Source organism: Phyllostomus discolor, chromosome 5 (assembly GCF_004126475.2).
Source record: "Phyllostomus discolor isolate MPI-MPIP mPhyDis1 chromosome 5, mPhyDis1.pri.v3, whole genome shotgun sequence".
NCBI lineage: Eukaryota > Metazoa > Chordata > Mammalia > Chiroptera > Phyllostomidae > Phyllostomus > Phyllostomus discolor.
This window is the reverse complement of record NC_040907.2, coordinates 126,290,035-126,316,924: the sequence shown is the minus strand read 5'-3', so window position 1 is coordinate 126,316,924 and position 26,890 is coordinate 126,290,035. Positions and strand designations below refer to the sequence as shown.

At 44.4% G+C, this 26,890-nt stretch overlaps 1 protein-coding gene across 1 annotated transcript; it reads right to left on the bottom strand.

The window, feature by feature from the left end:
• Nucleotides 1-1,505: 1,505 nt before the first annotated feature.
• NPFFR1 (neuropeptide FF receptor 1) lies at nucleotides 1,506-26,204 on the bottom strand. The gene is given in 12 exon segments (XM_036027511.1): nucleotides 1,506-1,643; nucleotides 1,645-1,669; nucleotides 1,671-1,792; nucleotides 1,794-1,859; nucleotides 1,861-2,071; nucleotides 2,073-2,151; nucleotides 2,154-2,249; nucleotides 2,252-2,361; nucleotides 20,767-20,854; nucleotides 20,857-20,886; nucleotides 23,215-23,506; nucleotides 26,142-26,204. Coding segments are annotated over 12 exon segments (1,320 nt in total).
• Between the last annotated feature and the right edge of the window lie 686 nt (nucleotides 26,205-26,890).

The window sequence follows — 26,890 nt, the reverse complement described above, 5'->3', positions numbered from 1 at the left end:
GTCAGTTAGCCAAAGACAGGTAAGATTCCCCAAGGGGGGAACGACCTAAGACAGGCACGATCACTTTGGGAGGCCCCCCAAAAGAAGGACTTGGGGGGCTGCAGCAAAAGGGGGTAATGGACCCTCGCTCCTCGGCTTAGACATAGCCTGAGTTCTCATCGTCTGGGAGAAAATCCCCTTATCTTTTAGTTGCCTTAGTTCCCTTGCTCCACCTAAGCCTGAAACAATGACAGGGTGGTGCAGCTCTGTGCTGAAAAGGGCAGATTCCCTGGGTGATCAGGCCTAAGAAAGAATATGTAAATTACTGTGAAGCCTTCTTTGTTTAGAATGCTCTCAGTTGAATGAGAAGGGTCCTAGGAGGAAGTTAGTTTGTTCCTCAAAGTCTTACAGCTCTTTGACCCCGACTCAAAATAGACCCGCAGAGTTCCTTGTTTTCTATGGTTCCTTACTTCCCCCTAATGAGTACTGTACTTTACCTGAATTATTATGCAAAATGAGCCCAATAAAAGCAGGTATGGACGGTAAATCGGTGCGCTCCCCACTAGAGGGGGTGGCCATTTCGTCCCTACTTCTCCACAGAAACTAGTCTGTCTCTGTGCATGTTTTTTCTCGTGTATCGTCGAGCCATCTGCAGTGTTCCGTGATCACTGCTGGCCGGTGACCCACGCATCAAGAATTCCTGTTCCATCCTCATCTGTCATTTGGAGCCTGAGGTGGCTAAGCAGGAGGCTCTCTGGCTTCATGCTCCCTTCAGGGGTCCATGTGTGTTGTTGGAGCTGCCATTAACCATGTGGCTTCCAGTGCCAGCTGATCTGTAAATGCTCCAGCCAGTACGTCCAGGAGATAGGTCCAAGAGGTCCTGCCCCTCCCTTCCCTTGGCTTATATCTTCCAGCCCAAACTTTCAAGCTCTGGGAGAGTCCAGCCCTCCAACCAATCCCATCTCTTTCCCAGGCTAGACTGACAGGTCTTTCTCCAGCACAGCACCTCCCCCTGCCGCCATCTTGACCTCTAGGGTATTTATGGCCAGGTGCTCAGGTCTCACCCCTACCCAGGGACCAGGAGAAGGAGGTCTTTCCCCTTTGCCAGTGACCCTTGCTAGCCTCGCATGTGCTCAGAGCAATGGCTTCCTCCTGCCGCATCTTTGCCAGGGGTGGGGCAACCTGTCCTCACAGCCACACTAGCTTGGTTACCCGGGCAATACCGCACTGCCCTTGAGGCCCCTCCCCCCTGCTCCTGCTGGCACCCCAGTACTGGCCAGGTTACCAGTATCATCCTGAGAATTCCACAAGATGAAGTTCCTGGCGTCTACCACACAAAATGCTTTGGGAGAAGCTTAGCTCCTCTTCTCTCCCCTCCCTCTCTGAAGGGGAGGTAGTAGAGAAGATAATGTTAGCAGCTGCCCACTGTCTTGTATTTGAGAAGCAGGCACCATGGCACCCTCTTCAAAACCGCACCAGGCTGCTATCACATGCAGGTCTCACATGTCCAGTCCCGACCCTCCGATTCAGGGGCTGCCCTCCCTATGCCACGCAAATGTCCCAGGCCGAGAGCAGCCAGGGCCCTCCCTAGCCAAGCCATGGTGTGCTGTGGGGTCATGGTGTGGCAGGAGGCAGCCAGGCCTGGGAGCTCCCGATGCAGGACCCCACCTCGGAGGGCAGGCCAGAGTCCAGGCTGTGCCTCTACCTACCCATGAGAGCAGTAGGTCCTCTGGTGGCTCCCTTACTGTACCGGGCAGAGCCAGGCACGGAAGGAAGCCTGGAAGCCATGGCAGAAGTTCTTGTTGAAGTAGTCACCGGATGGTGGGGCTGGCGCTGCTGTTGAAGAAGGCCAGCCAGTGGGCGAGGGGGAAGAAGTAGGAAGGAGTAGACAGGGACCAGGTGCCGCTGCAACTCACTGAGCTGCTGGTGGTGGGTGAACAGCCACAGTGCCCAGAGGGGCAGCCAGGACAGGGTGAAGGAGAGTGCCCCCACAACTAGCATGTGCACAACCTTGGCCTTGTGCCAGAGCCCCCACCTGCTCCCAGCTGCCCTCCTTGCCCACTTGTCTGGGCCCGAGGCCTCGACAAGCTTGCAGGCGGGCGTACGTGACCACGACGAGTTTCAGCGGTGCGAAGTAGGTGTGTGAAAAGAGCACGGCAATGTAGACCTGGTACGGCCCTTCTCAGGCCAGGCCTCCCAGCACAAGTAGAGCCAGGAGGAGCAAATGTGAGTGTCCACCATGAAATGGTGCTCCTTGTGCATAACGGTGCGACAGCGGAGGTGCCCACGATGAGCAGGGCCAGGGCCCAGGTGACTGCAATGGTGACCAGCACCTTCTGCAGGGTCAGCCTTTCGCAGAAAGGGTGCACAGTGCAGTGGAATCTACGGGAAGGGAGAAAAGAGAAGCAGAGGCTCTGGGTGGGGGAGGGGTCCCAGTCATTCCCAGGTGAGAGCTAGCCCTGGCTAAGGGCTGGCGGTGCAGGCACTTTACATTCCTCATCACACCTTAATGGCAAAGAAAGCTCTGATGTTAATTAGGTTAGTTTGCAAGCAATTGGCTTCTCACCTGTGAGGAGTCGGCTCTAGGTCTCAGTAGCCAAGAAACAAAGGGTAAAAAATGACTCCAGAGAATGGGGAGGAGGATACTGCAGGGAGTGTGGGAAACATGAATCCTGTCCGTGCACTTTTGGGAGTAAACTGATTATCTGGCACGTGGTTGAGCTGTTAGTCTGTGCATTCTGTACCTGAGTAGGTGAGCTAAGTAGATACATTTTCTGTGTATCAAAGAAAATTTTTTAGCTATTTATGGATTCTCCAGAAAACTTTGCAAACCTACACAGCAGGCTGTCCCTATGTCATCTTGGCCACTGTCCTTCCCACAGTGCCTTCAGTATTAGGGCAAGTCTGTACCATTTCCTCAGTTGAATGTCTCGAGCGATTTTTGTTACACTCTTTACAGTTGAGGAAACTGGGATTCAGAGTGTTAAACAACTGTCTCAAGGTCACGTCACTATCTAGCAAGGATGAGCCTTGAACCCAGATTTGTTTTGCTCCACTAAGCTGTATAAACTAGCAGATATAACCCCTCACTGTGCATTAAAACCAACTGAAACATTTTAAGAAATGCCTGTTCCCATTTTCCTGGCCAAAGATCCCAATCTAATGAGTCTGGGAAGGTCCCGTGGCCATTTAGGGGCAGAATCTGCACTAGACACAGGCCTAGAGCTGACTCCCAGACAAGTGCTCCTCCTACCTCACTGAGCTGTGGCCTGCCCTTCTGCCCGGCCACCCTCCCCTGCCTGACAGCACCCGCTCCCTCTCCCATGGCCTGTCTTGTGCCTTGCTGTCTCCATCAGCCTGACTTTGCCCTGCCGGTTTCATAGTATCACATGCTTAATAAATTGCCAAAGAACAAATAATTTTTAAAGCATATAGTACCGACTACAGTAAAATATCAGTTAGTGGATGGAGAGGAATTCTGGGGCAGACCAGCAAGTCTTCCTGGAGGAGGTAAGAAATTGAAGAATATTGCAAATACCACTGGAAGAGGTTTCACAATCAAATTTCATAAACAATGAAAACAAAGTGAAGATCAGTGAGGGAGAGGGGCTTCCCACAATTACTCAGCTAGTTAGCGGCCTTGCAGAGACAGGAACCCTGGTCCCTCACCCCAGCATCCTACATCGCTGGGTCACAAAAGACTGGGTTTGAGCCCTGACCAGTGGCTCATTTGGTTGGAGCATCGTCCCATACATCAGAAGGCTGTGGGTTCAACTCCCAATCAGGGCACATATGTAGATTGCAGGTTCAACCCCCAGTGGGACACGTATGGGAGGCAACGTATTGATGTTTCCCTCTTACATCAGTGCCTCTCTCTCTCGGTCTCTCTTTCTCGCCCCCTCCCTTCCTCTTTCTCTAAAATCAATGGACATATTCTCTAGTGAGGATTAGAAAAAAAAACTGCATTTGATAAAGGCAGTGTATGCAGGACTCCAAGCTAGGGAACTGCATTTGTGTTTTTGATATTCTGTAAAACCCACCTGGAGGGCCAGCAGATGTGGACATGTGGTTTATTACTCGGGTTACAGGGGAGCACACTGATGACTGCGGGTTAGGCAAGAGAGACCACACCTCACCTCCGGTCTTAGTGCTACTTATAGGGTTAGGGAGGGGGCAGTGGCAGAGGAGGGAGCAGCGATGGCATGTGAAAGCTCTACATGTTTATGATAAACAAAGGGGCCTTGAGAGGGCTGGGGCATTCAGATACAGACTCCTTGTGCCTTATGGCCGCTAGCCAGTCAACCATTTGTTCTCTGAGGCCATGGAGGGGCCATGTCCTGAGTAACCCCACAAACAGAGGTGCAACAAGATGTGATAAGGACATTAGATTCTACAAAGGGCAGAGAGGACTCTATCATGGCAGAGTGAGGAGACTCCTTGGTTTCTCCCCTTAGAGTGGCAACAACTCAGGTAACTATAATTCAACAAAGTTTCCCTTGCTCAACACACAAACAAGTCCAAGAGATCCATGCATTGGACATCTGAAGGTGGTCACATCAGAACGAGCAGGAGAGATAAGACAGGGGGAAAGACAGTGACGGGGCCACACATGCAGTCTGGCACCACTGTGGCCCCAGCTGACATGGTAGGGAGGAAGGAGTTGCGTTGAAGCCCACACCGGGCTTCCCAGTGGGCCAGAAGCAACATTTCTGCCTCAGTGGCCAACACCAATTGAGACTAAACTCTGGCAGAGACATGGGACAGCAGCGTGGCAGCAGCAGACTGGCGGCCGCCATTACTGGTAGTCAGGCAAAGCTGCAGACCCCCAGACCCACCTCCCGCTGCCCACCTCACCCCCACCCACTGCGGTAGAGCCTGGTAGAGCAGTGCTCCCCAACGTCTTTGGCACCAGGGACTGGTTTTGTGGAAGACAATTTTTCCACAGACCATCGGGGATGGGGATGGTTTCGGGATGATCCAGCGCATTACGTTTATTGTGCACTTTATTTTTATTATTATTATTGCATTGTAACATATAATGAAATAATTACACAGCTCACCATAATGCAGAATCAGTGGGAACCCTGAGCCTGTTTTCCCACAACTAGATGGTCCCATCTGGGGGTGATGGGAGACAGTAACACCCGGAGTGTGTTGCTTCTGTCCCGTCTACTCCATGATCTCATTTTGGTGCTGTCACCGCAGAAAACCCTGCTTCACAAAGACAGGATGTTGGAAACGGCAGCGGGCGTTTCAGTGCTTTTGTGGCAATCTCCGGATATTCCGCCGTGACTTTAGTCCAGGACATACGGGGATTTGAAGTTGTCTCAAGCATATTTTTAAGGCCACTGTCATTTGCGATCTCAGGCAGTTGGTCCTCTTCTAGCACAAAGTCAGTTCACCTGGCTCATTCACAGATGGGTCGCGGATCCATTCCTTCCCAGTTCGGGGGTCTCTGTGGTTGGGAGTAATGCTCCAGCTCCTCTGAGAGCTGAGAGGTGATCACACACCAGCTGGGAGAAGGAAGGCCCTGGCTCAGTCTCTTTCAAAATCTCTGCTAATGTTTGAAACATGTCAGAAATCCCAGTGTTCGCCCATCGCCCCCATAATTCCAGTTTGGCTTTGAATGAAGCCACTTTATCTGCCAACTTGAACACAGTTGTCATTCTCCTGTGAAGTGACAGATTGAGTTCATTGAGCAGGTTGAATATGTCACACAAGTAAGCAAGTTTTACAACCCACTCCATGTCACTGAAATGTGCTGCCAGTGTAACTGTTTTTCTGAAAGAAATCTCTGCAGCAGCTCTCTTAACTCGAAAACTCTGGCCTGTGATCTCCCTTTAGAAAGCCATCTCACTTCTGTGTGTAAGAGAAGTTGTCCATCTCCTCACAGAGCTGCAGGCATAGATGTGTGCCGCGGTCCAGCCGCAGCTAGGTCCAGGGTTTCCTGAAAGGTGGGTAAGGCGTCGGCAATGGGAGACAGACGACAACACGCCTCAGAGGACAGTGATGCTCTGTTCCGTTTATTGCAAGTACAAGCAGGTTTTTATACTTTCATTTTTAGCAGTGATTGACATTTGCGATTAGGTAAAGCAGAAAAAAATTAATACAAAGGTAACCAGGAAAAATACAAAAATTCCCATAGATTCAGTTATATTATCAAAGATTATTATAACCATGAGAGCCATAAATCAGACAATTAGAAATAGCTGTGCGTACAGAGTTTGAATGTCTTATTGTCTATTAAAATTCTCAGAATTTGTCATGGGGCAAAAGGACACAGTAAGTTGAACAGAGGTTATAGGAAATTTATTATAAGGCCTTTGTGATGTCTAACTTACCTATTTACCTTTCTGTCTAAAATATTTCTCTATGTACCATGGACTCTAACTCCCTGGTAATTGTTTCTACGTGCTTAATTTATAATAGTTAACCAGCTTTTCTTATTTCTTTGCCTGTCTAATTCTACTTGATATATATTCCTATTCAAGGTAAAGGCGGGGCTGTTACTCCAACAACTTTTAGACACTCAGGGACTATTTCATTAGAGGGGATTTTATTCTCTGGTCAGGAAATTATTTTATACAACTTCATTGGAATTATGCAAATCAATAAACCTGAGATACAGATATCTAACAATCCCACCACCTTTTAATCTCCAAAACAAACAGGTAAGGAAAGATAAACCGGAAATTCAGCTACAGTAAACTCCTTTTATTTCTTAGTTAATAAACACCAGGGAGGTCTTCTTCGAGCAGGCCTTTCCATGAAATCTAGACTATTATAAGGCACTTGAACTTCATCCTAATTGACCATTCTAATGTCACCCTCATTATATGCTCCTGTATAAGGCAATGGGAGATCTGGAACCCTCTGAAGACCATTAGCTCCTTTTGGGGGATACCATAATTTGCCAATAATCTAATATGCTACCCAGGGGTATCCCTGGGCTGTGGGTAAGGGTCTATATAGTTTTTTTCTTGTTTTCTAGAAAGACTCTTTGTATCTATGGGTAAGGAACAGGCATGGGAAAGTCCGCCAATAATTCAACCTATTGTAACTGATTTATGAATTCTTTTATGGGAACAATCGGGGGTAATTTCTTACTCAGGTTTATAAACACTGTATTTAAAACAATCTGGGCATGATTCAATAGTCTAGGGAGAACTAGTTGTCCCTTCAGAATTTCCCTCAAAATCAATCATTGACTCTTTTCGAGCCTCTTTCTTCTCATGTTCTGTTCTTATGGGAATCAGGGTACAAAGTAAGACCATGATTAATATTAGCAAGGAAATTATTAAAAGCAATCCCCAGAAAAATTACCGCCCCCCTTTGTATGCCACGCTCTCTTCCAGGAAGATGGATTCCTTGAATGCCCTCTTTCCATGTTCAGACCTTGTCAAAAAAACATGGTTGAAAGAGGGCGTGGCAGATGTGAGTTAAGGGCATGGACTTTAATGTGGTTGATAACTTCAATCACATCCTGCAAGATGTTGTTAACTTCAGGTGACATTTTTCAGCTAGCCTGCACAGTGCATAGACTCACATTCAGAAGCCAGCTCTTTGGCCCGAGCAGTGAAACCAGAAAGCCATCCAGTTATGGCAGCCACTCTGTCCATGCATATACTGACACAAAATGACCAATTCAGTGTTCCTGATATGTAATCAAAGACTGGAACAGTTCTGCAGCTGTGGTGTTGACTGGCAACAAAGGTGCACAACACATATCCTCATGCACATCCTCCTGAAAACACATGGCACAAAAACAAGCATTGTTGTTGCCTTGTTGTCAAGATCGGTAGACTGGTCAACCTGGCTTGGGTACCACGGTGACTCATTAATCCTCCCTGACAATTGTGCCTCATTATCCTCTGCTATTTCATCAGTTTGACTAGTTAGGGTGCTAGCTGAAAGAACACCAGATACTTTTTGACCTGCAGCCTCTCCTAAAAATTCACGATAAATGTCCTTAGCAGCAGGCAGTATCAACTCTTCACCAATTGTAAAGGGCTGCTTAGCTTTAGCAAAATGGTTGGCCACTAAGAATGATGTTCTCAGTGTAGACACATTTGAAGTGGCAGCCTTCAATAATTGCTTCTGTTCTTCATGTTCACATTTCTTCCTTTCAAAAACACCAAGGCTGGTCTTTTAATGCAGGGTGCTTAGTCTCCATGTGGCAAAGCAGTTTTGAAGGTTTCATGGCTTAATTGGATAGCTGGTCACCACATATTATATGAAGTGGGCTTGGAGAATGAATCACCTGTTGCAATGAACCTCTAATTTAAGTAGGACTGTGGGTATTTTCTTTTAAATGCAGCTTTTTGTTGGAGGTCTTAGAATCTTCTGCTGTCTCATCATTGGGCCTTTCCCCCTTTTCAAAGTTCTCCAGTGGCATTTGTGTTTTGCTCATTTTGGCTAGGGTTAGTTTGTGGGCTTACCAAAACTGTGACTGAGACAAGTGTGCAGTGCAGGAAAGAGGCACGGACAGAAGTGGTAAATAAAATAATGGGTGGGCCACATGCAGACTAAAATAAGTGTATGATTCTGACTTAAAGCCTGCCACTGATGCAGCTTAATTGTCACTTGCCACTCACTGATAGGGTTTTGATATGAGTCTTCAAGCAGTTGATTTATTGTGGTCTCTGTGCAGTCAGACCTCTCTGCTAATGATCATCTATATTTGCAGCCACTCCCCAGCACTAGCATCACCACCTCAGACCATCAGGCATTAGATCCTCATAAGGAGCGCACAACCTAGATCCCTCCTGTGTGCAGTTCACAATAGGGTTCATGCTCCTGTGAGAACCTAATGCTACCACTGATGTGACCGGAGACAGTGCTCAGGCAGTAATGAAAGTGATGGGGAGCGGCTATAAATACAGATGAAGCTTTATTCATTTGCCCACCATTCACCTCCTACTGTGGAACCCTGTTCCTAACAGGCCATGGACTGGTACCTGTCCAAGACCCTGGGGTTAAGGTCCCCTGTGGTAGAGGAAGCAGAGATACCTTGAATAGCACAGTGTCAGCTTCTAGTTACGGGAGGCAGAATCAGGAACTCATAATCCCAGAGCCCCATCACTCTGCCCCTCCCATCATGGGGTAGTGCCCTGAGACTGAAGCCAGCCAGACACAAAAGGGATGCATACCTCCTTGAAGAATATGGGGAATTTCCCATAACTGAGGCAATACCACTTTACCAAGATACTGGAGGTGCCAGTAGTGCAGGAAAGAGAAAACAAAAACTTGCACTATAGCATTGACTGGGAAACAAAAGAAAGACCTCTACTTATCATCCTGCTGAATTGTTAAGAGCAAAAAAATACCTAAAAAAGAAGAGTTCACTATCTCAAATGCCCAGGCAGAAAAATAATCCATTGAGCATTATCAACAACCAAGGTAACAAGGTAGCTCAGAAAGAAAATGAAAAGGTACCAGAAACTAAACTCAAAGACATGAGAGACTGTGTTAAATGACCGAGAACTCAAGATTTCAGGTATGAAAAATCTCAGTGATACACAAGGAAACTCAGAAAGGCCTTTTGATGAGCTCAAGCATGAGACCAACAAACAAAAGGGGTACTTTATCAAAGAGATTCAAACTATTAAAAAGAACCAAACAGAAATTCTGGAACTGAAGAACTCAACAAATGAGATAAAAAATGAATTAGAAAGAACTGGAAACAGAGAAGACCAGATGGAAGAGAGAATTGGTGAGCTTGGAGATAAAAATCCAGAAATGACTCAAGTGGAGGAAGAGCAAGAACTGAGAGTTTAAAAACAAAAATGAAAAAACTCTGTGAGAACTCCTTGACTCCACTAAAAAGAGCAACATCAGATCAATGCGTGTACTAGAAGGGGAAGAGAAGAGAAAGAGAACAGAGAGACAATTCAAACAAATAACCAGTGAGAACTCCCCAAACCTTTGGGCAGAGCTGGATCCTTAAATTCAAGAAGCTAAATGAACACCTAATTATCTCAATGCAAAAAGACCTTCACCAAGACACATTATATTAACATTTCAAAAGTTAATGACAAAGAAAGGATTTTCAAGGCAGTCAGGTGAAAAAAGACTTTAACCTACAAAGGAAACCCCATTAAATTATAATCAGATTTTTTAAGCAGAAACTTTATAAGCAGTAGAGGGTGGCATGAAATAGTCCAAATATTGGAAGTCAGAAACCACCAGTCAAGAATAATATGTTCAGCAAACTTACGCATTAGCTATGAAGGAGAAATAAAAGCTTTCCCAGGCAAACAAAAACTGAGGGAATTTACCACCACAAGATTTGTATTACAAGAAATGTTTCAAGGAGCCTTCTACCTGAAACAAAAAGTAAAAGTCTACAAGGCTTTGAGTAAGAGGACAAACAGAAGTAGAAAATTGCAACTCTCTTTCAGAATAGGGCATTAAAAGCTTAATTATAACATAAAGGTTAAAGGCTCAAATGCATTCTTTAGAAAGACTACAACTTCTGCAATTTGGAAATGAACACAACATGGAAAGGGTGATTCGGGACAACAAAAACATGAAAACGGAGGGAGAAAGGACTGAACTTGCACAAGTGAATGAAGATGTATCAGAAGAAAAAGGACAATTGTATGCATGAAATATTTTCTACATAAACCTAATGGTAATTACAGAAAACATATAGAGCTGAGACTTATAACATAAAAGAGAAGGAAACAAAGAAAAAATCATAGAAAACTATCAAACTAAAACAGCAGACACAAAGACAAGGAAACAATAGACTGACAGAGCAACCAAAACACAGATGAAATGGCTGCAGTCCTCATACATCAATAATCACCCTACAAGTAGTAGGACTGAACCCACCAATCAAAAGTCAAGATGGATTAAAAAATAAGACACAACTACATGTTTCCCAGGATCCTGATCCATCTCAGCTACAAAGACAAACATAGGCTCTAAGTAAAGGATTGGGAGATGATACTCCACGCAAATGGCATCCAGAGAAAGGTGGGTGTAGCCATACTTATATCAGATAAAATAGATTTTAAGATTAAAAAAGGGAACAAGAGACAAGGATGGACACTTTATAATGATAAAGGGGACAATACATCAAGAAGACATAACACTTGTCAGTATATACAAGGGTGAGCAAAAGTAGGTTTATAATTGTTACTATGGGAAATATTACTATAATAAATAATACAAGAATAAACTCTGTGTTTCTTGTACTCACAGCTGTAAATCTACTTTTGTCCACCCTTGTACGCACCAAGCAATTACTAAGGGGAGAAACTGACAGAAATATAGTTACAACAGGGGACCCGAACATTCCATTGACAGTAATGGATGCATCACTTAAACAAAAAGTCCATAATATCTGCCTTAGATGACCATTGGCTTAATATTTATAGGACACAACTCTAAACCTACTTTGCTCCCTGCTCCTTCTCATGTGTACATAGAACATTCTCAAACATAAACCATATGTTGGGGCACAAAACTAGTCTCAATAAATTTAAGTAAAAAGATTGAAATCACACCAAGCATATTTTCCAACCACAATAGTATGAAACTGGACATTAACTACAAAAAGCATGCTGGGAAAACCACAAATATGTGAGAATTAAACATGGCACTGAACAACTATTGGGTTAAAGAAAAAAATAAAGAGACCAAAAGATACACAGAGAGTAATGGAAATGACAACATGACATACCAAAATTTTGTATTTTTTTAAATATTAGCATTACAGGTATACAGGAAACCAGAAAAATCTCAGAAATAAAAGAGAAGTTACAGGGGACGCCACAGAAATGCAAAGGATTATACAAGAATATTATGAAAGGCCACCAAATTTGATAACCTATAAGAAATGGATGAGTTCTTAGAAATATATAACCCTCCTAGACTGAACCATTAAGAATTAGAAACCCTAAATAAACCATTCACTAGTAAGGAAATTGAAACAGTCAATAAAAATCTTCCCCAAAACAAAAGTCCAGAACCAGGTGACTTCATTCATGAGTTCTACCAAACACTCAAAGAAGGATTAATACCATTCCTTCTCAAACTCTTCCAAAAAATTCAATAAGAGGAAATTGTCTTGGGAGGGGGTTATACAAATGAATTTTATTTTACATTTAATAAAGCAGGCAATCTTTGTTCCCAATCTCTGTTCAGAGAAATGCAAAATGGGATGCAGTACAGGACATTTTTAAAGAACAAATAACAAATAACAAGGAAAAGTAAAACAAAATGAATGAGGAATAAAAAACTAAGTGGAGAGCCAAGAGTTGGCTTGGTCTTTGGGGCCTGGCTGACTGCCCTGCCTTTCTGGTCAAGTGGGACATTTATAGGAACATGAAAGTAATCTAAATTTCGGTTTGCTTGCCGAGCACCATGAGCAGGAGCAGCTCCATCTTGGGCCTAAAAATTTATTTCAACACTCGAAGCTTCTCCCAATTCCCCAGGCACATCTAACCCTACATCAGTTTTCCCATTGTGCACTGTCTGCATCCTATGAAAGTAATTTTTTATTGTTTGTTTGTTCTCTTTTAAACCCCATGCTTCACTGTGAGTTGCTTGAGGGAAAACTTGTGCTTTTCATCTTTGCATCCACAGTCCTAGCATAGTTCCTAATGGATAGTAAGTACAGGTACAACCCTTCATAAAATATCAACTATTGACAGAAGTTCACAGTCTGAGAGTACAGTTTGAGGGTCTGTTTTGCCCTGTATTCAAAATTATGATTCAGAGGGAATACCTCTTACCTCATTTTATGAGGCCAACATTACCCTAATACCAAAACCAGGCAGGAACCACACACACACACACAGAATTATAGGCCAATATCTCTGATGAACATAGATGCAAATCCCAAATAAAATACTAGCAAATCAGATACAATAATACACTAAAAGGATAATACATCATGATGAAGTAGGATTCCATCCAGGGATGCAAGCATGATTTAATGTATGCAAATAATCAATGTGGTATGCCACATAACAAAATAAAAGATAAAAATCATATATCAGTAGGTGCAGAAAAAGCATTTGACAAGATACAGCATCCACTTAGGATTAAAGCCCTCAAAATAGACAGAGAAGGAAAGTACCCGAACATAATAAAGGCCGTATATGACAAACCCTCAGCTAATGTCACACTCAGTGGTGAAAAACTGAATGTTCTTCCTCTACAGTCAGGAACAGGACAAGGACGCCCACCCTTGCCACTGTCATTTATCATGGAACTGGAAGTCCAGCCACAACAATCAGGCAAAAAAAAGAAATACAAGGCATCCAAATTGGGGATGAAGAAGTAAAATTGTCACTATTCACAGATGGCATGAGTCTATATATAGAAAACCCAAGAGACTACACCAAAAGACTATTAGAAACAATAAACACAATGAAGTTATAGGATACAAAATCAATATACAAAAATCTATTGCACTCCTATATACTAATAATGAAATATCAGAAAAAGAAATGAAAACAATCTCATTTACAATTGCAACAAAAAAGATAAAATACCCAAGAATAAACTTAAAGGAAGTGAAGGAATTATACACTGAAGACTATAAGACATTATTGAAAGAAGACTCAAAGAAATGGAATAATATCCTGTGTTTATGGATTAGAAAAATTAACATTGTTAAAATGCCCATATTACCTAAAGCAATATACAGATTTAATGCAATCCACATCAAAATCCCAATGGCATTTTTCACAGAAATAAAATTTAAAATCTTCAAATTTCTATGGAACCACAAAAGATCCCAAATAGCTAAAGCAATCATGAGATAAAAGAGCAAAGACAGAGGTATCACACTCCCTGATTTATTTTATTCTAAAGTTACAATAATCAAAACAGTATGATATTGACAGAAAAACAGACACACAGACCAATGGAAAAGAATTAAGAGCCCAGAAAAAAATCCATACATATATGTACAACTAATCTTTGACAAAGGATCAAAAACATACAATGAAGAAAAAAAGCCTTGTCCCTGGCCGGGTAGTTCATTTGGTTAGAGCACCATCCCAATACACCAAGGTTGCAGGTTCAGTCCCTGGTTAAGGCACAAACAAAAATCAACCAATGAATGCATAAATAAGTGGAACAAAAGAAATCTGTGTTTTTCTCCCACTCTCCATCTCTCTCTCTCTCTCTCTCTCTGCAAAAATAAAGCCTCTTCAATAAATGGTGTTAAAAAAAACTAGAAAGCCACATGCAAAAGAATGAAACTAGAAGATTGCACTTCCAGTCAAGATGTCAGCATAGCTAAACAAGCTTACCTCCTCACACAATCACATCAAAATTACAACTAAATTATAGAACAACCATCCCTCAGAACCAATAGAAATAGAGTTGAATGGAAGTCTGTCAACTATAGAATTAAAGAAATAACATCCATCCAGACTGGTAGGAAGGGTGAAGACATGGAAGAGGCTGGCCCCACATCCATGTTTGGCAAATAAAAATTCAGGAGGGATATCTCAGGAATGAGGAGGCTCAGCCCCATACCAGCCCCCTCCCCCGTCCCCAGCCCAGGATTCCAGTGCCAGGAAGATAAATCCCCATAACTTCTGGCTGCAAAATCTGATAGGGATTGAATAGGTGGAAGAAACTTCTCAAGTCCCAAGCAGTTCCTCTTAAAGAAACCACACGTGAACTTACTCAGGCTCATTCCCTCTGAGCTCCAGCAATGGGGTAGCAGCTTGAAAGGCACCAGTGGCATACAGGGAGAAAGTGGCTAGCTTCAAGAGGGAACTGGGGGAAGCAGAGTCACAGAGCCAGCAGGTGGGCGCCATAACTGAGACTTTATCAACCTGGCAACCACTGTTTGCCCCACCCTGGAGATCCCCTGAGGCTACATCCTACCCACCTTACAGCTGTTAACAGTTACTTTTCCATATGAATGGCTGGTCTTGACTAAAGATTCACAACTTCCTAAATCCTCTCAAACAAGCAACAACCAACCTCAATGAGCCCTCAGGCCCTGTAACTATTGCTAAGTGGCCCCAGGCCTGACACTAGCAGCAGCCAGCGTAAATTCACAACTTGGCTTCACCTAGGAATCTCCAAGCCCAGCACAAGTAGCAGCCATCTCAGATTGCTCTATAACTCAGGCAGCATGGCCCCAGGCAAAACACAGGTGGGGGCTGACCTTGGTCTGCACCACCCAGGAAACCCCAGAGCCAGTGCACCCAATGAACAGCTATAGACCACATTGGAGTATCACTACCTTGACCCTGCACAGCCGATCCTCCACAGATGGTAGAGGTTGGTAGTCAGTGGTCATAGCCCAACCTTACAACTTATTGGCCTGGGTAAATCCCTGTCATTGACCTGCCAACAGCAACCAAGGCTCAACTACAAGAGGAGAGTCTATTCAACTCACACACAAAGGGCACACCTCAAGTACCCACCTTGGGTGATAGGGGAGGCTGTGCCACTGGACCCTATAGGACACCTACTATATTAGGACACACTACCAAGACAGGGAGCCATAGCAGTTCTATCTAATATATAGAAACAAACATAGGGAGACTGCCAAAATGAAGAGACAAAAAAATATGGCCAAAATGAAGGAACAGATCAAAACTACAGAAAAAGCACTAAACAAAATGGAGATAAGTAATTTATCAGATGCAGAGTTCAAAACTCTTGTTATAAGGATGCACAAGGAACCTAGTGAGGACCTCCACAGTATAAAAAAGATCTAGTCAAAAACAAAGAACAAACTAACTGAAATAAAGAACCATTTACAGGGAAACAACAAAGTGAATGAAGCTGAGAATCAAATCAACAATTTGGAACACAAAGGAAGCAAAAAACAACCATACAGAACCACAAGAAGAAAAAAAATCCAAAAAAATGAGGATAGTATAAGCAGCCTCTGGAAAACTGGAAGCATTTCAACATTCGCATCATAGGGGCACCAGAAGGAGAAGAGAAAGAGCAAAAAATTGGAAATCTGTTTGAAAAAATAATGAAAGAAAACTTCCTTAATCTGGTGAAGGAAATAGACATGCAAGTCCCGGAAGTACAGAGAATCCCAAACAAGATGGATACAAAGAGGCCCACTCCAGACACATCATAATTAAAATACCAAAGGTTAAAGATAAAGAGAGAATCTTAAAAACAGCAAGAAAGAAGCAGATAGTTACCTACAGGGGAGTTCCCATAAGACTTTCAGCTGATTTCTCTAAAGAAACTGGCAGGCTAGAAGGGATTTATTCAAAGTCATGAAAAGCAGGGACCTAGAGCAAAGATTGCTCTACCCAGTGAAGATATCATTTAGAATTGAAGGGCAGATAGAGCTTCCCAGACAAGAAAAAACTAAAGGAGTTCATCATCAGGAAACCATTATTATATGAAATGTTAAAGGGACTTATTTAAGAAAAAGTAGATCAAAACTATGAACAATAAAATGGCAATAAATACACACCTGTCAACAATTAAGTCTGAAAAACAAACTAAGCAAACAAGAACAGAGACAGAATTATGTATATGGAGAATGTTTCAATAGTTATGAGATGGGGGGTGGGTATAGGGGAATGGGTGAAAAGGTGATGGGGTTAAGAAGTACAAATGGGGTGGGGGATCCAAGATGGAGGCATAGGTGGTTGCACTGTACCTCCTCGAGCAACCAAAACTAAGGACAACAAGAATTTACAAACAAAAAACAACCAGAATAGAGAGAAATGAACCGAACGGAAGTCTGACTACCATATCTCCAGTCCAGTAAGGAGGGACGAAGTTGGAGGCCTACGGAGAGGGGTCCAGGGGTACCGGCAAGAAAAATCGGTGGCTGGCAGACCTGCGCACGCAGGGTGCAGACCGCAGTTGGCAGACCTCAGAAGCACAGGGGCAGCTGATGGACCGGTGGCAGACCCTGGGCACGGGAAGCAACGAGCAGACCCAGTGAGGCACGCAAGGCAGCTGGCTGTCCGCAGCCGCACATTCTCGCGCAGACAAACTAAGTGAAAACGGGCAGCGCGACACAGACTTCGCAACCCAGGGACCCAGCACTGGGAAACAAAGCCTGAAGGCACTGATTGAAAACACCTGTGGAAGTTGAGGTCAGGAGATTCTCTCAGCCTCACAGGAGGCTCCTTGGAGAAACCCACAGAATCCGAGAGAGTGCACAAGCCCACCCACCCAGGAGCCAGCACCAGAGGGGACCAATTTGCTTGTGGGAAGCGGCAAGGGGGACTGAAGTCCTGGTGAGAACAAAGCAGGCGCCATTGTTCCCTCTCAGACCCTGCCCCCACATACTACGTCACAACCCAGTGACTGAGGTGCCCCACCCCGGTGAACACCTAAGGCTCCGCCCTTCACACGTAACAGGTGCAACCAGACTAAAGGAAAAAAATAAAATTAAATTAAAAAGATGGCTCAAACAGAGCTGAAAGCCCCAGAGCCAATTTTTTTAAGCTACTGAGAAACAGCCAACCTATCAGATGCACAGTTCAAAGCACTGGTGATCAGGATGCTCACAGAATTGGTGGACTTTGGTCATAAATTAGATGAACAAATGCAGACTACAATAAGTGAAATGAAGAAAAATGCACACGGAACCAATAGTGATGGAAAGAAAACTGGGTTTCAAATCAATGGAAGGGACCAGGAGGAGGAAAGGAACAACCAAACAGAAAAGAATAAAGAAACAAGAATTCAAAAAAAAGAGGAGAGACTTAGAGACCTCCAGGACACCATTAAACGTTCCAATATCCAAATTATAGGGGTAGAGGTATAGGTATAGGTATAGAAGGGGAAGAGGAAACACAACAAGTGGAAAATTATTTGAACAAATAATGAAGGAGAACTTCCCCAATCTGGCAAAGGAAATAGACTTCCAGGAAGTCCAGGAAGCTCAGAGAGTCCCAAAGAGGTTGGACCCAAGGAGGAACACGCCAAGGCACATCATAATTACATTACCCAAGATAAAAATGAAGGAGAGAATTCTAGAAGCAGCAAGAGATAAGGGGACAGTTACCTACAAAGTAGTTCCCATAAGACTGTCCGCTGATTTCTCAAAAGAGACCTTGCAGGCAAGAAGGGGTTGGAAAGAAGTATTCCAAGTCATGAAAGGCAAGGACCTAGATCCAAGAATAGTCTATTCAGCAAAGCTTTCTTTTAGAATGGAAGGGGAGATAAAGTGCTTCTCAGGTAAGGTCAAGTTAAAGGAGTTCATCATCACCAAGCCCTTATTTTATGAAATGTTAAAGGGACTTATCTAAGAAAAAGAAGATAAAAAATATGAACAGTAAAAAAAGACATCAAACTCACAGTTAGTAACAACCATACCTAAAACAAAAGCAAACTAAGCAAACAAAGAGAACAGGAGTGGAAACACAGAAATGGAGATCACATGGAGGGTTAGCAACAGGGAAGCAGGAGGAGGAGAGAGGGGGAAAAGGTACAGAGAATAAGTAGCATAGACAATAGGTAGAAAATAGACAGAGGGAGGGCAGGAATGGTGTGGGAAATGTAGAAGCGAAAGAACTTATGACACGTGGACATGAACTAAAGGGGGGGAATGTGGGTGGGAGGGGGTAGGCAGGGGGGAGGGGAGTGAAGGGGGAAAATGGGACAACTGTAATAGCATAATCAATAAAATATATTTAAAAAAGAAGTACAAATGGGTAGTTATAGAATAGCCATGGAGATGTATAGTACAGTATAGAAAATAGAGTAGCCGAAGAACTTATACACATGACCCATGGACTTGAACAATGAGCGGGATTACATGAGGGAGGAGGGGATGCTGGGGGGAGGGGAGCGAAGGGGAAAAAATTGGGACAACTGTAATAACACAGATAATAAAAAAAGAATGAAACTAGACTGCTATTTGGCATCATACACAAAAATTAACTCATAATGGACTGAAGACTTTAATATGACATGAAACAAAATACACAGAAGGAAACATAGACACTAAACTTAATAGACTTTGGTTTCAGAGGGGATCTTGTGATTTTGATCCCAAGGCAAAGGGGAAAAATGCTGCACAGTAAAAGAAACCATCAATAAAACAACAAAAAAAAGAAACAATGAATCAAATGGGAGAAGATGTTTGCAAATGATACTTTGGATCAGAAGGTACATATGCAAAATATGTAAGAACTCATACAACTCAACAACAACAAAACAAACAACTAGATACAAAATGGACAGAGGACCTATCTTTTCATACAGCCAACAGACACACGAAAAGATACTCGACGTCACTAGTTATAAGGGAAATGCAAATCAAAGCCACAGTGAGATTCTGCCTTATACCTATTAGATGGCTATTATCAATAAGAAAGAAATAAGTGTTGGAGTGGGTGCAGAGAAGAGGGAACACTTGTACAATGCTGGTGGGAATGTAAATGGTGCAGCTGCTATGGAAAACAGTATGGAGGTTCCTCAGAAAATTAAGAACAGAGGTTGCATATGACCCAGCAATTCCTTTTCTGAGTATCTACCGCCAAATTTTGAAAACACTTATTCTAAGTATGTATGTACCTACATAGTCTTTGCAGCATTATTCACAATAGCCAAGACGTGGAAGAAACATAATTGTCCTTCAGTGGATGACTGCATAAAGAAAATGTGATAGATACAATAGACGAAACCATAGTCAGCCATAACTAGATGAAACATTGCCATTTGCAACAACAAGGATGGATCTTGAGAGCATCATAGTAGGTAAAATAAGTCAGATGGAAAAGGAGGAGGACTATACAATAATACTCATATCAAGGATTTAATACAAAAAGCAAAAAACAAACACTTGTAGATACAGACAACAGAATCTGGTTAGCAGAGGGGAAGGAGGTCAGGGAGGACAGAGAGGGTAAGGGGTCAAATACATGGTGATGGAGGGAGACGGGCCTTTGGGTGGTGAGCACACGATGGAATATATAGATGTTGTATTATCAAGTTGTATGCCTGATATATATATATATATATATAATGTTATTAACCAATGCTATCCCAATAAATTTGATTAAAAATAAGTAAATAAATAGAAAGGGTGGGACTAAGAAGTTCCTGTATGGGGAATAGGGCAAGGAGCTGGGTGTGAGGTGAGAAAAAATAAAATAATATTAACAGCTGCCATTTTGACCCTGTGCCAGATGGAGTGTACCAGGGTTACAAGCAGAAGCTCAGTGAAGCCTCCCAACTGCCCTATAGGGTGTTTTCAATTTTACAGATGAGAATCCGAGGCTCACATTGGTTAAGTAACTTAGCGAAAGAGCTCACAAGAGGGATGAGGGCTTTCTGCAGCTAGATCAGTGTTCTGTTGTTTGCAAAGCCTGTTTAGCCCTTGGCTACCTTCCACGCTTATTAGAGAATGTGATGGATCCTGAGGCTTGAAAGACCAGAAGTAGCTGGTGATGGGGCGGAGATGCGGAGCCAGGAGGGCCTGGACTGCCAGGGACCTGAAAACAGGCCATGGGGGCAGAGTAAAGGAATGGGGACCCTTCCTCCCCAGCCATACTGAAGCCCACCTGTTAGGCTGACTCCCCTGCTCAGAGTCATGGGTGGTAGGATTTCTGCTGCCCAGGAAACAAGGACCATCTTCAAGCTCCTCCTGGGCCCCAGGAATCCCTATTAAACCTCCTTAGGAGCTGCCTCCAAGCCTTCTGAAAGGAGGTGGTGGTGTCCCCTGCAGGTCCCGCAATGCTAGAGGGCAGGCTATAGATTCAGCACCACCCACCATGATGCAGACCCAGCCTTCCCACAGGGAAGAGAGTGGCTTTCCTAGTGCCAGGCCCAGTTAACCCAGGACACCCTGGGTAGGAACTCTCTCACCTTCTTACCTCAATGGCCAGCAGTGTGATAATGGAAGCTGACACAGACGTGTCCTGCACCAAGCCACTTATCTTGCATGTGGTGTTTCAAAGGGCCACCCTGTAATGATGGAGGCCACCACAGAATAAGAGATGTCTCACCCACAAACAGCCAAGGACCTCGGGCCATCTAAGCCAGTCCCCGCTGTGGCTTGGATCTTCCCTCCATGGCCTGACTGGCAGTCATCTCATCTTGGCTTACACACTTCCAGGAATGAGGAGCTGACCATCCCTCACCACCACAGACAGTTCTGACTATTAGAGAGGCAATCTTTAAATCAGCCAATGACTTCTGTCCATGAGCTTTGGCTCCATCCAGCCCAAAGCAGTTGGTCAGAATGCACACAAACAAAAAGACACACATCACCTTTAATAGAATGTTTACTGTGGGGAAGGGGATTTGGAGTGGGGTAGGGGTAGGGAAGAAAATGAATAAATAAAAAAATAAACATGGGGCTGTACAACAGAGTGAAGTCACACAGTGCTGTGGACTGTGGATGTGAACAATTCAACCATCTGCACCTGGGTTCTGAAAGAAAGGGAGAAAGAGAAGGAGGGAGGGAGGGAGGGTGGGAGGAAAGAAGGAAAGGAAAAAAAAAGAGAAAGAAACAAAGGGAGAAAAAGGGGAGGGAGAGAGAAAAAGAAGGGAAGGAAATGAAAGAAAAAAAGTCATATGAAGTTTTATTTTAAGGCAGAAACTTCTATGAGAAACAACTCCTAAATACCCACCGAAAAGAGACCGGTTAAATACACTATAGCACATAGGTGGCAAACACAAGGCCCGTGGGCCGAATCCGGCCCTCCACCTTGTTTTATCTGGCCCGGCACCTTCTTTCTACCCAGCAGCAGCTCCGAGCTCTCGCTTAACTGTTAAGGAGTAGTTACATTTATACAGTCCTAAAGTTACATTCGGCCCTTTGAAGGCGACCGTGAGGCTGATGTGGCCCCCTGTGAAAATGAGTTTGACACCCCTGCAGCACATTCACACAATGGAAGCCTAACCAGTTATAAGAAGAATGAGAATTCTTTAATTTATTAATATAAAATAACTTCATGTAAATTAATTTTAACACATTCTATTTACAACATACATGCTATATTTTTAAGCAGAGAAAGGTAAAGATGCAGAATTGACTAGAAAGTTAGCATTTTTAAAAAATTTGCTTGTACTTGTATGTAACACTTTTGGAAAGAGGCACAAGAAACCGGCAACATTGGCCTCCAGGAGAGGAAGGGGTGGAGGGATGTTTTTCACCAGATGTCTTTGGGAGATTTTTACTATTGAACCATGTGGATGTGTTGTCTGTTCAAACAATTTTTTAAATTTAGGCATGTGAAAAGAGGACTGGCAGAGCTACCTTAACCAACCGGTGATCTCACCGTGTCATTGTTGATTGGGGTGTGTCCCTGTGTGTGTGGGCATGTGCATATGTGTGTTGGGAAGAAAGATGCACAGCTTATGTGCAGCAGCCCTGAAAGCACCTGGGATTCAGCAGTGGGTAAAGGTCCCATCAGGCAGGGCCAGGATTCCTAAGGGGAAGCCAATTGCCCTGGCTCTACTCTCCTGGGTCCTAGAACCTATAGAAACTAGAACTGCAACTTCCCTGCCCCAAGTCAGGTAAGTCACTCCGAAGGGGGCTCTGAGCTCAGAACCTGCAGGCTCAGACCTCTAGGGGTCTCCACAGCTCTGGAAATCCAGAGTCCCAGGGTCTGTGGAGCCCTATTCTGGAACAGGGGAGAGAGTAGATGACAGGGCAATCTTTGCAAGTGAACAGGCGGGCATTTAGTGGTCTGGCTGCCTAGTTCTACTTGCAGTCTTCTAACAAATCCCTGCTAAATAGTCGGCCGGTCCCTACTTAGACACTCCCAGTGATAGGATGCTCACTCACTACCTGTGGGGCAGACTGGCTTTTGTTGAACGTTTCAAATAAGTGGATTTTTAGGTCCTTGTTCAGAAGAAACCTGCCTCCCTACCACTTCTTCCCACAGGTTCTCGTTCTGCACAAGGGAGCTCCCTGGGAGAGTCAGACTGAATGGCGCAGTTATCAGTAATATGGGTGTGGGAATGTGGGACTTGAAACTTAGCTGTGAAACTACAGACCCCTCCCTTAATCACTCTGAGCATCAGTTTCCTTATCGATAAAATGGGGATAATAATAATGCATACTTCACTGGATGGTGGTGAGGGTTAATTAGGATGATGCAGGAAGAGTAAGTCACATAATGTTGGGAAAAAGAAAAAGATTAATTCATTGTATCTATATTCTAGTGTAATCTCTTAGCCACAGGACTATCTTGAGAGTTTGAGACAGTGGCTTCCTGGCCAAGAGAGCAGGCCAGCAATGATTCCTGGGGAGGGTACCCCCACTGCCTCCATTGCCCACACTCACCAGAGATGAGGTTGTCCACAGAGCGGCAGGCACGCAGAAGATGCCCACCTGCAGGTCTCTGATGGCCTGGCTGGGAATGACCATGTTGCTGATGGTGCGCATGTGCCAGTTCCTGAGCACAATGAAGCAGACCAGGGCATTGCCCACCATGCAGAGGAAGAAGGTCAGCACGAGGGCCACAATGAACATGGCCACCCCTGGTGAGGAGTGCTGATAGGAGGAAGAGAGGGTGTGGTTTGCAGCCCAGATGGCCTCAATGTGACTCCCATTCTGGCTTGGAGACCAACTTCTTTGGAGGCTGAAAGGGCTCTCCTAGGAGCAAAGGAGCATATGGGTCAGGATCCAAAGCGAAGAAGAGATGACTGACTTCTCACCAACAATGAGAATCTTCTGTTCTCCAAACCCTGTCCATGCCCTAGTGCCCCAATCATGTGCTCGACTCCAGTTCTAACTGGGTCCAACACTTTCCACCTGCATCCACTCAAACCCGGTCTCTCACCTCCCACCCCAGTGGTCTCCCCCACTGCTCCTCTCCTGGTGTCAGTGTTGGAGTCGGTGTTGGAGTCGCTGCTCTCCATTTGCAAGCAACACCCCTCTGCCCATCTACCATATTTTGCTGTGTATAATGTGTAGTGTTTTGCTCAAGTTTTTGAGGGAAAAATAAGGATATACATTATACATGGGTGGTACTAATTCCATATCTATATAAATGTTTTTAATCCTTTTATTTATGCTTATGCATTACAAGCATGACTCTAGAAAGCAATGATGATACCCATATGCAAAAGAATACTCTGGAATATAATTGGTTTTATTTCTAAATATAAATAAATACATAAATGAATTAAAAAATTTAAAAGAAATTTTTCCCTGAAAGTTTGGGCCAAAAACAGGGGTGTGCATTATACATGGCAGAATACGGGTATGCTCCGTCCTTCTCAGCCCCACTCTCTGCCCCAGAGGCTGACCTGGAAGGACCATATCACCCAGGATCCTTTGCCCTCTGATTTCCTACAGGATTCAGTCAATGGGAGGCACTGAGGGAGATTGAGGGACCGGAGAAGAGGCAGGTCAAGAGTATTCATCTCCCGTCTCCCTCTCTCCCAGCCCACTTCTGCCTGTGGGGCTGTTTTCTTGGGCACACTTCCTGTTAGGCGACTCATCTTCCATGACTCTAGCTCTTGAGGGGCCACAGTGACACTGTTCCCTTCCTGCACCGACAGCTTCTTGTTTCTGCCAGTCCCGGGGGTGCTTCATCATCCCTTGCGGGTTCTCTTGTCCCCTCTTTGCCCCTGTAAGGTCCTCTGTTAAACTCTCTTCAGTTAAACCCTTTCTGAGTGCACCCCCTGTTTTCTTCCAGGACCCCAACTGTTATACCCTCAAAGTCTCAATGTCCTTCCCCACCATCTCCTCCACAGAACTTTGGCTGGGAGAATGAAAGGAGCAATTAAAGTCTCCAGAAGGACGTCCAAAGCCAAGGCCACTGCCCATCCTTCACCTTCTCCCATCATGGTGATCAGCTGCTTCATTGGCACAGTGTTTAACAACGCACTTCCATACCTATTACTTAATCTAGCCCTCCCGCTACCACATGAGGTAAACAGGTGAGGTATTAGCCCCATTTCACATGGGACGACTGGGATCAGAGGGGTTCCGTGACTTGCTCAGGTGGCACAGGACTATGCAGCAGGGTCAGCCCTGCTCAGAGTGTCTCTGAGTCAGTCCCAGGTTTCACTGTGTGTTTCTCTAGCCACATTTGGCAGGGGGTTGCTCAGTGCCCAACCACAGCTCTGCTGAGACGTCATTAGATGTGGTGATTAATGATGTTGTCTCATGCACTCTCCTCCCGCCTTCCTCTGGGACTGATTGTGGCCTGATCCTGGGGACGAAGAGTCTTCGGGGAGTCTTCTCTCACATCTAGAGCTCAGCCACTGGCCCGGAGGCCCACTGGAGGCTTGGGACCTAGAGACTAGAGAGACCCCGTGGGAGGAGATGGCCCAATGAGCGGGCACAACTGGGCTGCAGGGGCCGGCAGGGGCTGAGGGGCACTCTGGGCGATGGGGGGGTGGGTGGGGGGGCAGGGCAGGCAGAGTGCTTGCTGGTAGGGGAAGGAGCTGGAAGTTTCCAGTGCACAGTGAGCGGAGGAGATAACATTCCCCTGTGTAGGCCCCTCTAGGGGCTCCTAATTGCACCCAAACATCTTCATTTTCATATGGAAAATGTTAAACATGTACAAAAGAGAATGTTACAGTGAACATATATAAAGAGAAAGTAGTTTAATGAACATTACAAGAAAGAAGAGTATGAAGAACCCCCATGTACAAATCGTCCACTTTCAACAACTATCAACTCAAGGCCAGTCTAGTTTCACCATACCCCCACCTCTCTCTGCATTATTTTGAAGCAAATATTGCATCACTTTTTTCCATCCATAATATTTCAGCTCCTATCTCTAAAAAATAGGACTCAAGCCCTGGCTGGTGTGGCTCAGTAGATTTAGCACTGGCCTGTGAACTAAATGGTCACCAGTTCGACTCCCAGTCAAGGCACATGCCTGGGTTGCAGGCCAGGCCCCCAGTAGGGGGTATGCAAGAAGCAGCTATGCATTGATGTTTCTCTCCCTCTCTTTCTCTCTCCCTTGCCTTCTCTAAAAATAAATAAATAAATAAATAAAATAGGACTAAAAAAAAAACCCCTAACCACAGTATCAGTATCATACCTAACAAAATTAACAATTATGTCATAATGTTATCAATTAACCAGCATTCAAAATTCCTTGATTGTAACAATTTTTTAAATAATTAGCTTATTTGAGTGAGGGTCCAAATAAGATTTCTGTTTCTATGATCTATTATTATGTGGCAAACCATTCCAAAATTGAGCGGTGCGGCACTGTGGCTTGGCGATCTGGGTGGTCCTTCTGCTGGTCTCTCTTGGAATCACTCACGCAGCTGCGGGCATCTGGTGGCTCAACGGGGCTGGAAGGCTCAACATGAGCTGCTTGTCCCATGGCCGCTGTTTCATGCTGGGTATTGGCCAGGGTGACTGGGTTGTCTTCCACATGGCCTCTCGTCCTCCAGGAAGCTAGACTGTGCTTCTTCACAGCCTGGTGGACCCAGGGTTCCAAAAGAGCAAGAGAAGAAGATAGAGGCTTCTCCAGACATAGGCTCCAGAATTTTCTCAGCATCACTTAGGCCGGATTCTGTTGGCCAAGGCAAATCACGAAGTCAGCCTAGATTCGAGCCAGAGGAGAAACTGTTCCCATCTCTTGAGAGGAGCAGTAGCAACATTACATTGCAAAAGGTATGTGGACACAGGGAATACAATTCATTAAGGTTCAGTATTATAAAATCGACCACCATCTGCACATTGAATTTTGTTGATGTGGCTCTTCAGTCTCTTTCAGCTCCTAGGTTCTCCTTCTATCTCTTTTGTCCCTTATAATTTACTTGTCATATAAACGACTAGTCATTTGTAGAATTTCTCAGACTGGATTGTGTGCTTCTTCGTGATGTCATTTTACGTGCTCTACTCTTTGTCCCCTGTAGAGGCTTGATCAGATTGTCTGGTGGTCTCCCTCTTTTTTTTTTTTTTAATCTAAGCTTGATTAGTGGGCTCAGGAGATGTCAGCCTGATCCTTCCACTGTTGAGTTCCCCATCAGCTTTTCATCAGTGTTTTCAGCAGCAGCTACTAAT